We start from the raw sequence: 13,155 nt of genomic DNA, 5'->3' as shown, positions 1-13,155 counted from the left end.
AGTCTTCAAAGCACTTCCGGTATCATATATCCCACTGGATCCTCACGGTCACCCTTTGGAGGTGGCAGGGCAGGTACGATGGACGACACAGGCTCTCTCCACCTTGGAGGTGGCCCGGACTCCCCTTTGACTTCCTGACCCAGCTCACGCTCCCTGTCCTGGGTGCTGCCTCATAAGAAATCAGCTTTCTCTGGTGGGAAAAAGTTCTACTCGCCTTAATAGAAGCAGGCAACCATTGTAGACCCTTTCTCCAAAGGGCAGCAGCTTCCTGACATGAGCTAGGGAGGGTGCTGGAAACTCCTGTTTTAACTTTGATTTCTGACAGGACTAATTCGAGTTCCCGCCCCGGGTAGCGCGGCTGCCACGCGGGGCGAGGACGCACGGGCCAAGCGGCCAGGTGCGGGTGGAGGGGGCCACCCACCCATCACTCACCCCTCCGCGCCCTGGCGGCGGAGTCAACGCCCCGAATCCACCCGCTTTCCTGCGGGCCTCTGACGACTGCCCCTCACGTGACCAGCCGCCTCGTCCGCTCACTGCCCGTCCTTGCGCCATAATCTCCGCCCTCCGCCTCGGAGCCCCGCCCCTTCCCATCTGAGGGGCGGCAGGAGGGGCCGGGAGCACGATGGCGGTGAACCAGAGCCACACGGAGAATCGCCGTGGAGCCATCATCCCTTACGGCGAAAGGTGCCTGAGGGGACGCCCGGGGTGCTGGTGGAGGAGGGAGGTGACCGACCGGGGGCGGCTCGCAAACTCCCAGCGAATCAGGTGCCTTCCCGCCTTGTTCGCCGGTCCCGCTTAGCTCCGCCCCCGACGTTGGGGCGCGCGCACTGCCTCGTGGGTGTTCCGTAGGCGCGGGCGGGAGCGCGCCAGCTGGTGTGTGAGGAAGGTGGCGGGAGCGCGCCTCCTCGTGCGTGAGGACGAGGAGCGGGCGCTGGGTGGGCGGCGCGCGTCGTCGCCTCAGAAGAAGGGAGGGAGCACCCTGAGGGTCGTAGGGAGTCGCGCCGCCCCTGCGACTGAGGTGCAGCCCCTCCCCCTATCCCCGGGAACAAGGTTCTGGATTTCCGCAGGCAGAAGAGGCATGAGGGTGGATCATTCTAGAAAGATCCCGAAGTGTCGGGGGCCTCTCCACACTCTCAGAACTTCCCAGAGGGCCTTTTGTTCTTGGCCCCAACCAGGGAGATGACTGCCCTTTATGGAGACGATCGAAAGAATGACGCTCCCTCGGCCTCGCTAGGCTCTTTGCTCCGTGCCCGCGGTGCCCGCCGCTGTCGCCTCTCCTCTCACCGCCAGCAGGCTCAGTCTGTAGGAGACCGTTTTCACCCCATTCCCCTTATGCCTCGGGCCCCCAGCTTCCCGCAGAGTCCTGCTCGGCCTCCCCGCCGCGCTCCCCTTAATCAGGCTCCTCTCTCCGCTCCAATCGCCCTCGTTTTGCTATGCGCTCCCTGGGCCGTGCGGCCTGAAACCCAGCGCTGTGCTCAGGTGAGACCGAGCGCCCTCGGCTGCGTTGAACGCGTTTGTCGGGAAGATCCATTAAGACAGCACCACATGCTGGTGTCCAGATCTTTTTTCCTATGCTTCCTTCCCCCGACCATTTTCTTGACAGATTTAAACGGGCCACCAAAGCCATGCGTCCTGCGTTGCTCCCGAAGGGCCTCTGCTGCTTGCTTCGATTTTGCAGTAGGAGGCGATTGCTCCCTCTGACCGCGACGTCTCCGTGCACTCTGGCCCGGGGCACTTCGCCCCTTGTGCCTGTGACCCACTCTGGGCCGTGAAGCACTTCTAAATCAGGCTTTGGGTGTCTCCTCACTCAGGTTACCGGTTTGTCTCTCTGCTTTTCTGTTTGTTGGAGGCAGGAAATGAAGCCTGTTTTAAAACAATTATAACGAACTGATATTTTATGATCCTTTGAATTATCTTTAAGGGTCCGTTCTGTGCTCTTGAGTAACTTAATCACAGCCAAGCACTGTTCTGAGAGTTTTATACTTAACGCTGCTCTCTCCACAATTAGGATCAGTAGCATTTCCTTCATTTCACAGGCAAGAAATGGAAACAAAAAAAGTAATTTGCCCTCCGTTATACGGCCAGTGCATGTGCGAGCTGAGGTTTGGGTTTGAATTTGGATAATGTGCTTTAAACTCTACTCTGCTGTCCCACAGAGGAAAAGGACTACTGTTCTGCATTCTCATCACAGGAGGTCTTGTCAGGGCTCTGGCTTAAAGAAATAGCTTGAGAGGGAGAAGGTTGGTTATATTTTGACTTTTCCTGCCTGTTCACAATGCACACTTGAGAAATTCATCACAAATTGGCTGTGTTTTGTGAGATGTTTTTCCCCTTCTAGCTGAGAAGTCATGAGAATCCAGACTCTACTGGTAAAAAGGGAAGACATTGAGGTTTGTGTTTGTTTGTTTGTTTTGACCATCTTTCTAAAACTTGTGCAGATACCGTATATATTTATTGCAGAAAAATTAGAAAAAAATTAAATTGCCCCAGATTCCGACACCCAATGCTGTTTACATTTTGTTATGTATCCTTCACTTTCCCTGATGGAAAAATAAACATTTCCTCCCCTCATACTGCTTTGGAACTTGTTTTCCTCATTTACCAATATATTGAGAATGCTTTTCAGTATCAATATCTAAATTATTATTTTCAATGGCTGGTATTCTAGTATGCATAAGTCTTTCCTCAAGCCCCTATCTGGGATAGTCTGGTTTTAATTTGTCATTGCTATAAATATTGCCTCAGTGAACGTTTTTGAAAACTTATCTTTGGCCACTTGTCAAAATATTTCTTTGAGATATGTTTCTGCAAGTAGACTTGTGGGATCAGAGGACATAAACTTTTTAAAAAAAGATTTAAAAAATATTTTTATAATATAAAAATTCTTGTCAAACTGTTATAAAATATAAATACGTATAAATATTTTTTTTGCAAAATTACCCTACAGAATTATATCAATTTACATTCCTCTCAGTACTGTGAGTGCCCATTTCACCACACTTTGCCAACACCTGGTGTTAATCTTTGATATCTCTGCCAGTCTTGATGTGTGAATAATGGAATCTTTTAAAAAAATTTTACTGCTAGTGAACTTATTTTTTGATTATATGATTATTGAGTAGTTATATGTCTTTGACAAATTTTCTTGGTTCATGAATTTTCTCCATTTTTACTAAGCTGTTTATTTTTTGGTGTGGTAAAAAACACCTAACAGAAAATCTATCATCTTTATCATTTAAGGATATTTAAATTGTATATATTTAAGATGTGTAACATAATGATTTATTATACATATACATATTGAAATAGTTACTGTAATCAAACTATTAACATATCATCTCACATAGTTATCATTTTTTTATGTAATGAGTACACCTGAAATATGTTCTCTTGGCATATTCTCAGTGCTTAGTACAATATTACTAAGTATAGTCATCATGCCTATTAGGTCTCTAGACTTATGCATCCTACATAACTGTAAATTTGTATTCTTTGACCAATATCTCCTCATTTCTCCCACCTCCTGAACCTCTGGTAATTACTATTCTACTCTGCTTTTATGCATTTGACTTGTTTTCTTTTTTCTTTTAGATTCCTTATATAAATGAGATCATACAGTATTTGTCCTCTTTCTGGGTTATTTCACTTAGCATGATGTCCTCAAGATTCATCTATGTTGTATCATGTGACAGAATTTCCTTCTTTATGACCAAATAATATTCCTTTGTGTGTGCACGTGCATGCACATGTGTGCACCACATGTTTTTTATCCATTCATTCATTGACAGACACTTAGGTTGTTCTGTATGTTGGGTCTTGTGAGTGATGCTGCAATGAACATAAGAGTGCAGACATCTCTTCGATATCCTGTTTTTACTTCCTTTGGATAAATACCCAGGAGTGGGATTGCTGAATCATATCGCTGTTCTGGTTTTGTTACATTGATTGATTTTTCATATGTTGAACCGTCCTTGCATTCCCGGAATAAATCCCACTTGGCTGTGGTATATAATCTTTTTAATGTGACATTATATTCAGGGATATTGGTCTGTCGTTTTTTTGTTTGTTTGTTAGTTAGTTTTGTTTTTTAACAACTGATGGTCAATTTATTGAAAAGGCTGATTTAAGCATCTGCAGTGGTGACTTCAGCCTCGACTCCTATACTGATGGAAGCAATCTGCTTAACAATCTCAGAAGGACTGTGCAGGTCAATGAGTTGCTTGTGGATCCTCATCTGAAAACGATCCCAAGTCTTAGAACCTTCCCTCCATGGAGCTTTTTCTTGTGCTTCTCAGAGTCTTGGTAGGCATCTGAACTGGTCCTCTCACTTTGAGATTCTTGTCCTTTGCACCTCTAATCCAGTCAGCACACACTTTCTCCAAAGATTTTACGTCGCAGCTGGTCGGAGTAATTCTAATTCAGTGAATCACCACCTCTGGTTCCACGGGTGTCTTTCTGGTATCTTTAAAATCCAAGGCTGCAGCGCGGCTTCCTGACCAACTTGTTCCTCCGTGAGAGCGGACAGCGGTGAGTCAGGAGCAGTAGCGTGCAGAATGTTGCTCCGCTGCAGCTGCTACTGTGTCTTCCTCAAAGAAAGCTGTCATTTTTTTTTTCTTAATTAAACATTTCTCTGGATGCTGTAAGCTTTTGATTAGAGTTTAGGGTTCTGGACTGACTTGGAGTTCCCTATTCCACTATTTTTGCTGACATCCCTTATATTCATAGTCTTTTAGAAAGCCTTTTGTATCCGCTCACCCCCACCCTAGTTTTAGTTCTTATTACTGCAGATCGGGACTATTTTAGAAACTTAAACGGGCCCCTCCAACATACTGCCATCTCCTTGATCATATGACGACCCTGCCAGGATGGCCGCAGCTCAGTTCCTCCTTGCCTATCAAATGATATCTCCAAGTTATAGTCCCAGCATGGCTTTCTAGCTTTATCTCACTATTCCTCCCAACCTCACTTCCATACAGGTGGTCTGCTTCCATGTATGTAGTTTGCTTTGTGCTGCACACCTCCAGTAATGCTGCCCCAGCATCTCCATTAATGCTGTTTGGTCCCCATCAAGATTGTCTCCTACCTTCACCTCTGCCTACTGAAACACTATTCATCTCTTCAGAATCAGCTCAAATTTCAACCTTTCTATAAAGTCATTCCTAGTTATTTCAACTAGAACTAATCTCCCCTTCCACTTAATTGCCATGACATTTTTGTGCCATTTATGTGATGTATGTTATATATTGCTTGTGTTATTTACCTGTATTCATGTTTTCATTTACTCCTTCTTTCAATAAATGTTTATGAGCACCCACCGTTTGCTAGGGCTGCGGTAGCAAAGAAGGCAGACATTGTCCCTAATAGTCATTAGGAAAGACATTGGACAAATAAATATAATGAACACTAAGAAAGAAAAAAACCCAGTAGAATTCTATGAGTGAGAGTAAGATGAATCCAAGTTTTTCACATTAAGAGTGAGGATAGAACATGGCAGGCAGAGGGAGTGACATGCCAGCAGATTCTGGAGCACTCTGCATGCCTTCTTTACCAGAGTCAAAGAAACATTTCCATTAGCACAGTGCTTGATAGTTACTACACAAACAGTAAAAGAATTGATGAATAAACATTAAGGAAAGAAGTAGATTTGATAAGAAAAATAATCCAAAGATAAAGAGGGAGAAGAATAAGTATGAATTGTCAGAGAATGAGATCATTTAAACTCCTTTCTATTTCAATAAAAGTGGTGATAGCAGCAGCCGCTAACATTTATTGAGTGCTGGCTCTGGGCTAGGAACTGTGCAAAGAGCTTCATTTGTCACTTTATGTAACTTCTAAATTGTTTGCTGTCCACTCTTTCTTTTCTGCAGTGTCTTGAAGCAGTGTCAGGATGTGGACCTCTCTTTCCTACAGCAACCAGAGGGATCCAATCTTTTTAGTGGTATAAAGAGGGGAACATTGTTTCTCACTTCATACCGGGTAATTTCTACTTGTTTCTTTGATCTGATTAACTCTACATTAGTTTTCTTTAAAATGGAGCGAAGTTAACCATTGAGGTTCAAAGTGTTTTAAAATATTTGCACTTTGAGATATGCCATGTTGAAGAACAATAGCAGAAAATGGATGATGTTTCTCACACCAGAATATCAAAGCAACCTTGACCTTAGAAGTGCTCTTATAGGTCTCAATCCATGGACAAATCGCATTCCTTTTCCAAAATTTCTTTCCTCTCTTAGGTAATCTTCGTAACTTCACACTCAGTCAATGATCCCATGCTTTCTTTTATGATGCCATTTAATCTGATGAGTAACTGCACTGTTGAACAACCAGTCTTTGCCCCCAACTGCATTAAAGGAACCATTCAGGCAGCTCCAGATGGTAAGTGTTTACCTTCAGCCATGTATTTTTTTTCTCAAAAGCTTCCAGAAGGTTTAAGTTTCAGATATGGCTCATGTTGGAATTAAAGGAAAGCTGCCCAGTTTCTTTGGGTATTGCTTCTCTCGGTGTTCGTGGTAGTCCTTCTGTAACCAGCTATGCCAGCCTCTTAGTGTGTGCCGTTTCTACCCGCAGGTGACTGGGAAGGACAGGCTACTTTTAAATTAGCCTTCAGAAAAGGAGGTGCCATCGAATTTGCCCAGTTGATGACAAAAGCTGCCTCTGCCGGTGAGCGATAACAATAAAGATCTTAAGCAGTTTGAGGTTTTGAGGCTTGTGGACTTAAAGTAGGACTTTTACCCAGTCAAGATTTTCTGGCCACTCCAGTCAGGCAGTTGGTGGCTGCATATGTATTCAGCAGGCATTTCCTGAGTCTACCTACTGTGCGCCAAGCACCATACTATGTGCTGGGAGCACAAAGATTTTCCCCTTTCCTGAGGAGTTTGCAGACACCTGAGTGACTAAGTGTACCTGATAGTCTTTTGTCCTTCTAAATGCTGGTCTCATATATCACTGAGTAGTCTCTTTTTCAGGCCAGGGAGCCCCAGCAGTTCTTCCCCTGGCATGCCTTTTTGTCATTTTTTTCTCTGGCTTTGCCTTTGTTTCTCTTAGGTTTAGTCTCCATCTTTCATGAGAGGAGGGAAGGGATACTGTCAAGCCCTATAGCGCTGCTCTAATGGATATGCCAAATGACTCTTTCAGAATTGAATACAAATAATTTTTATGAGGTACTTTTATTCAGTCCAGCCTCACTCATGTCCTTCACTCTCCCACCTTTTGTACTCCAGTCCAACTGGAGTTCTTTGTGCTTTGTTCTCTCACTTCTGAGACTTCATGCTATTTGCTCTATCTGGAACACTCTTTTCCTTTCTCCATTGCCTTCCACATCAACTCCAATTTAGTTGAGACACAGTCTAGTAGAGACACATATGCACATATGTTATCCTGCCTATGGCATGTGCTGTAATAGAGGCGTGGACACAGTGCTGGGACGCATAGAAGACGGAGTGAAGGTTCTACCTTAGAAGACTGACTGGCTCGTGATGCTATAAACCATGGTCAAGAATATAAGAGTCTAAGTTGGAGAGGAAATGAATTTAATTTTAGACATAATAATCTTAGCTAACATTTATTGAATGCTTAACATATACTAGATTGTTCCAAGCCCTTTACATGTGTCAATATATTTAATCCTCACAAAAAACCTTATGATGTAGATACTATCATTATTCCCAACTTATAGCTGGGGAAACTGAGTCAGTGATTGTTATATAATTTCCCAAGGCTATACAGTTAGCAAGCAATGGAGCTGGAATTTGAACCCTATTCTTTCTCTCTTTTTAAACATTTTATTTTGAAAAAATTAAATGTATAGAAAAGTTTCAAGAATATTACAATGAATTAGCATGGACTCTTCATCTAGATTACCCATTATTAACATTTTCTTATATTTGTTTTATCTTTTTTTTGTTTTTGCTTTCGTTTATACTGAAATATTTGGGAGTAAGTCACAAAAATCATATCCTTCATTTCTAGATATTCGAATGTGTATCTTCCAAGAACAAGGGCATTCTCTTATCTAACCTCAGTGTATTTATCAAATTCAGAAAATTTAACATTGAAACAATACTTATTATATAGTTTATATTGAAGTACAAAGGATTGGTCCATTACAGTTTCTGATTCTAATAGCACTTTTTTCCCACTAAATGAGTAATCCTGGGTCAAACATTGAATTTAGTTGGCCCATTCCTTTGGTCTCTTAATTCGGATTCAGCCTTTCTTTGTCTTTCGTGACACTGACATTTTAAAAAGAATACAGGATGTTTTGTAGAATGTCCTTTAGTTTGGGTTTGCCTGTTTCCTCATGAACTATATTCAGGCTATGTTTGGATTATATTTTGGCAGGAACACTATGTAAAGGATGCTGTGTCCTTTTGAGCCTGTACTCTTACCCCCTATATGGGTGTGAGGTGTGTGGGAATGCTAGATGCCAGTGAACATGCAGTTCCGAGCTCCGGAGATGAACCGTATGTAGAGACTGATTTGGAAATCTTTAGCACACAAGTCGTCTCTGGAGCCACGAGTGATGGGTTCATTTAGTGAGTTAAAGATAGTGTTATAAAGGTCCTCAACATTTAAGGAATGGTAGAGAAGAGCAACCTGCAATAAAAATTGAGAAGGGGCTGACTGAGAGGTAGGAGGAGAATCAAGTGAGTTTATTACCCCAGAAGTCAAGGGAGGAGAAAGTTTCAAGCAGTACGGGTGCTCGTCTGTGGCAGCTGCTGCAGAGATGATTGGTAAGATGAAGACTGAAAAATGTGCTTTGCACGTGGAAATCTGAGTTTGTTTGTGGTCTTCGCAAGAGAGATTCCAGTGAATCAGTGGAAAAGAAAGATGATCCAAGAGTCGTATTATAGGAACTTGAGGAGTAAGAAAATTTTTACAGTTACCTTTAATGATATAGTTCAAAGATAGATCAAGGAGTTCACAAGCTGTACCCAGCCCACAGGTCTTCATGGTCCAGAGGGCAGAGATCTGGAAGCCTGATGCTGTATAACAGGGAGTCTTGATAGACAGAGGGAGTACAGCTGTTGGGAATCCAAACTCAGGGGACACTCGGAAGTCCAGTTCCTTTTTGCTGTAGGTATCTGGGGAACTCAGGACAATTGCATGCTGGGTCTTGAATTCACTCTTATCTTTGGCCTCATAGTACTGAGGGGGCATTTTTAGGATTATGGGCTAAGTGTTAGGCAACTTCAGGGGATCCTCTTTGTGCTCTCTGCTTCGTGGCCTGCAAAACTACGTTCAGAGTCCCAGCAGTTGCATGGCTACTTAGAAAGGATTTAGGCAACTTATATGAACTTGGCCCAATGTCTGGAACTGCTCTGGGTCTGATTGCATCACGGCATAGGTGTGGGAACCTACCCCTGCTCCCTGGCAAGAATCAGGGCTTGTGAGATGGGCTTCCTTGAGGCCTTTGGAATTAACTACCTATAATGCTTCATGATCTGATTCTTTGATCAGGGAAGAGTCCCTTCCCCTCTACAGAGCTGATTTGTCAAGGTTCTTGGAGTTACGTTTTTAACAAATATATGTTTATATACCTATTGAGCCAAATACTAGATGAGACAATTGGGAACAGAAAACAGCAAACGAGACATACGTGGTTCCTGCATTTGTTGAACTTGGTCTAGTGAGAGGCATATAAAAAAAAGCAAACATATAAGAGATTAAAATAGTTCTTCTGGGAATACATACTAATAGGATATGAAAAGGAGAGTGACGGAGTAAGGAGGACAACTTTAGATTTATAGTCAATTAATTAAAACAATTCTAGCTATTGAATCAGATAGCTAGAATTATTTTAATCATTAGTGGCTTAAGACGATAGATATTACTTATTACGTGAAGGCCAATCAGCAGAGATCAAAGGGGGCTCATGTATTACCCTTCAGGGACCCTTCAGGGACCCTTCAGGGTAATAGAGTCTCTGCCATGTTTAACACATGGCTTCCATGGCCTCATTGGATAGCCAGCAGAGGTGGCGAGAGTCGTTCTTACCTGGGAGGTTTTTATGGGCCAGGCTGGGAAGCAGTATACGTTACTTACCGTTCATGCCATCTGACCAGAAATTAGTGCGGTAGGCTGATAATGACTCCCAAAGATATATCTATGTCCTAATCCTCGGACCTCGTGAATGTTACTTTATTTATAAAAGGAATCTTTGCAGACATAATCAATTTAAGGATTTCGAGGTGAGATTACCCTAGATTATCCAGGTAGGCCCCTTAAAAGAGAGATGCAGAGAGAGACAAACAGAAGTGCTTTCTTCTGCACCATTCTACAATTAAATTGATCTTTAATGGATGTAGCTTGCCAACTTCATAGAATTCTTCACTTGAAAATCCTTTCTAAATACCTATTATTATAGATGTTAGACTAGACTCTGAATAAGCACAGGCAAATAAGCCATAGTCTCTGTCCTCAAGAAACATAGAGTTCAGAACAAGGGCAGTGTCTTTTTTTCATCTTATATCCTGGGAACATTGTTGGACACTCATGTAAGGTGATGGTTAATACTGTTGTTAATCGTTTGGTTGATAGCCATTATACATCTGACTTAAAAGAATTAAAGAGTCCTGTTTTGTCAAACTTGTCTTCTTAGCTGCCCGAGGAATTCCACTTGGAAGTGTAAGTTACTGGTTTGGTGCTCCAGGATTGTATGTCATTACCAGGCAGGGGAGCATGATATGCAACCAAGAGGTGCCTTGTCCAGGTAAGATCTGACAGGGAAGTTCTTCCTGGGAGCGGAAAAAGTATGCCAGGGGTTCAAAGATCTATTCAATGCAAGCTTGCCTCCAACTCTGCTGCAGGAGAAGCAACAGAGGTTTGGGGACTGGAAAATGGTTGCGTCCATGACTTTTTTTTTCAGACTGAAACCCAGTGGCAAGTCATCAACTGACTGGATTTCGGTTTCAGGCTTACTTTTAACTATGATATACAAATATGGAACATACTCGGGTAACTTCCATTAGTGGGAATGGTCACCTCCTGCTTATAGCCTGAGCAGAAAATATATGTTCTTTCCCACTTCTCCTTCCCATTTCACACAAGCATAGCCATCAAGTTTGTACCATGCCCTTCAACCTCACTGAGGACTCCAGTCCCAGGCTTTGTGCCCCGTACCCTTTAACAGTTGTGCCTGTCCACAGCAGCCGAGTCATGTTCCTGGGAGGTGACAGATCATTGATTCTTAAATGCTGTGTACCGCCTACTGGTGGGCCACAACTGGTCTCCTAATAGACTAACAGACTCCAAACTGCAAGCCCTTTCTTGGATTGTTCTTGGAGTGTGATGTGCGTGTCCATCAGTTTTTTGTATACAAGTGAAAGGCACTTTAGCTTTTAAAAGTTATTAAAATTTAATACTCAAAATCTAAAAGTAAGTGTTGCTAAGGTTTTATGAAGTAATTGCACATAACATATAATCAACCATTTAAAAATGTACAATTTGGTGGTATTTAGTATATTCACAATGCTATGCAACCATCAGCTCTCTCTAGTTTCGAAATTTTTTCATCACTCCATAAAAAACACTCCATAACTCCTCTAAGGAATAATTCCCCATTGCCCCTTTCTGACATCTCTTGGTATCCTCTAATCTGCTGTTTGTCTTTATGGACTTTCCTATTCTGAATATATCTCATAAAAGGAAATCACACAGCATGTGACCTTTTGTGTTTGGCTTATCTCACGTAGCGTACGATGTTTTCAAGGCTCTGATACAAGCTGTAGCATGTATCAGTATTTTCTTCTTTTTATGGCTGAATAATATTCCATTGGACATATGTGCCACAATTTGTTTATCCATTCATTCACCCATTGGTGGACATTTCAGTTGTTTCCACCTAATGGGTATTATGAATAATAACTGCTATAAACATTTGTATATAAGTTTCTGTGTGGACATATGTTTTCATTTCTCTGGGGTATCTACCTAGGATTGGAATTACTGGGCCCTATAGTAATTCAATATTTAACTTTTTTTTTTTTTTTAACGCCACAGCACCTGGTATTCCTAGGTGGTCTCCCATCCAAGTACTAACCAGGCCCGACCCTACTTAGCTTTTGAGATCAGACGAGATTGGACACGTTCAGGGTGGCATGGCCATAGACTCAATATTTAACTTTTTGAGGAACCACCAAAGTGTTGTCCACAGCAACTGCACCACTTTATATTCTCACCAGCAATGTTCAGATTTCTATTTTTCCATATCCTTGCCAATACTTGTTATTTTCATTTTTGTTGCTGTTCATATGAAAGTCATCCTAGTGAGTGTGAGGCGGTATCTCATTATGGCTTTAATTTGAATTTCTTTATTGACAAATGTTGTTGAACATCTTTTCATGTACCTGTCAGCTGTTTGTATATCTTCTTTGGAGATATATCTCTCCAAGTCCTTTGCCCATTTTTTACTTGGGTAGTTTATCTTTTTCTCATTGAGTTGTAAAAGTTATTTATATATTCTGGATATTAAGCTCTTATCAGCTATAGGATTTGCAGATATGTTTTCCCATTCTGTAGGCTGTTTTTCACATTCTTGATAATGTCCTATGATGTACAAAACTTTTACATTTTTATTGAATTTATCTATTTTTTTCTTGCTACTTATACTCTTGGTGTCAAATTCAAGAATCTCTTGCCAAGTCCAATGTCATAAAGATCTATCCCTATGTTTACATCTAGGAGTTTTATAATTTTGGCTCTTATATTTAGGTTATTGATTTTTTTATGAGTTAATTTTTTTATGATGACATTGGTTAACAAAATCCAATAAGTTTTAGCTGTATACTTTAACAGTAAGGCACGTATATATTTATACTGTGTGTGCGCCTCTCATAGTTAGATTTCTGTCACATATTTGACCCCTTTTAACCCGTCTACCTCCACCCCTACCCCCCACCCCCCTCTGGTAAGCACTAGTCCATTGTCCATGTCCATGAGTCTCTGTTTGTTTGTCCTGTTCATTTGTTGCTTTTAGGTTTATATTTCACATATAAGTGGTATCATGTGATTTTCAACCTTTTCTGTCTGGTTTATGTCACTTAGTATGATTATCTTAAGGTCCATCCATGTTGTCACAAATGGCAGTATTTCATCTCTTCTTATAGCTGAGTAATATTCCATTATACATATGTACCACAGCTTCTTTAGCCAGTC

General features: G+C 41.9%; 1 protein-coding gene and 2 pseudogenes across 1 annotated transcript in view; 1 reads left to right on the top strand and 2 right to left on the bottom strand.

The window, feature by feature from the left end:
* The first annotated feature begins 622 nt into the window (after nt 1-622).
* WBP2NL (WBP2 N-terminal like) overlaps nt 623-13,155 on the top strand; it is a 21,457-nt gene continuing 8,924 nt past the window's right edge. The window contains exons 1-5 of the mRNA XM_015593529.1: nt 623-684; nt 5,868-5,976; nt 6,234-6,375; nt 6,568-6,660; nt 10,601-10,711. Of these exons, the coding sequence (XP_015449015.1) occupies nt 623-684; nt 5,868-5,976; nt 6,234-6,375; nt 6,568-6,660; nt 10,601-10,711 (517 nt within the window). The remainder of the gene's footprint in view (nt 685-5,867; nt 5,977-6,233; nt 6,376-6,567; nt 6,661-10,600; nt 10,712-13,155) is intronic.
* LOC102898853 lies at nt 4,124-5,352 on the bottom strand (annotated as a pseudogene).
* On the bottom strand, nt 11,992-12,110 carry LOC112484293 (annotated as a pseudogene).

The sequence above is a fragment of the Pteropus alecto genome, unplaced genomic scaffold, assembly GCF_000325575.1.
Source record: "Pteropus alecto unplaced genomic scaffold, ASM32557v1 scaffold157, whole genome shotgun sequence".
In the NCBI taxonomy this organism is placed as follows: Eukaryota; Metazoa; Chordata; class Mammalia; order Chiroptera; family Pteropodidae; genus Pteropus; species Pteropus alecto.
This window is presented reverse-complemented; position numbering and strand designations above follow the sequence as displayed.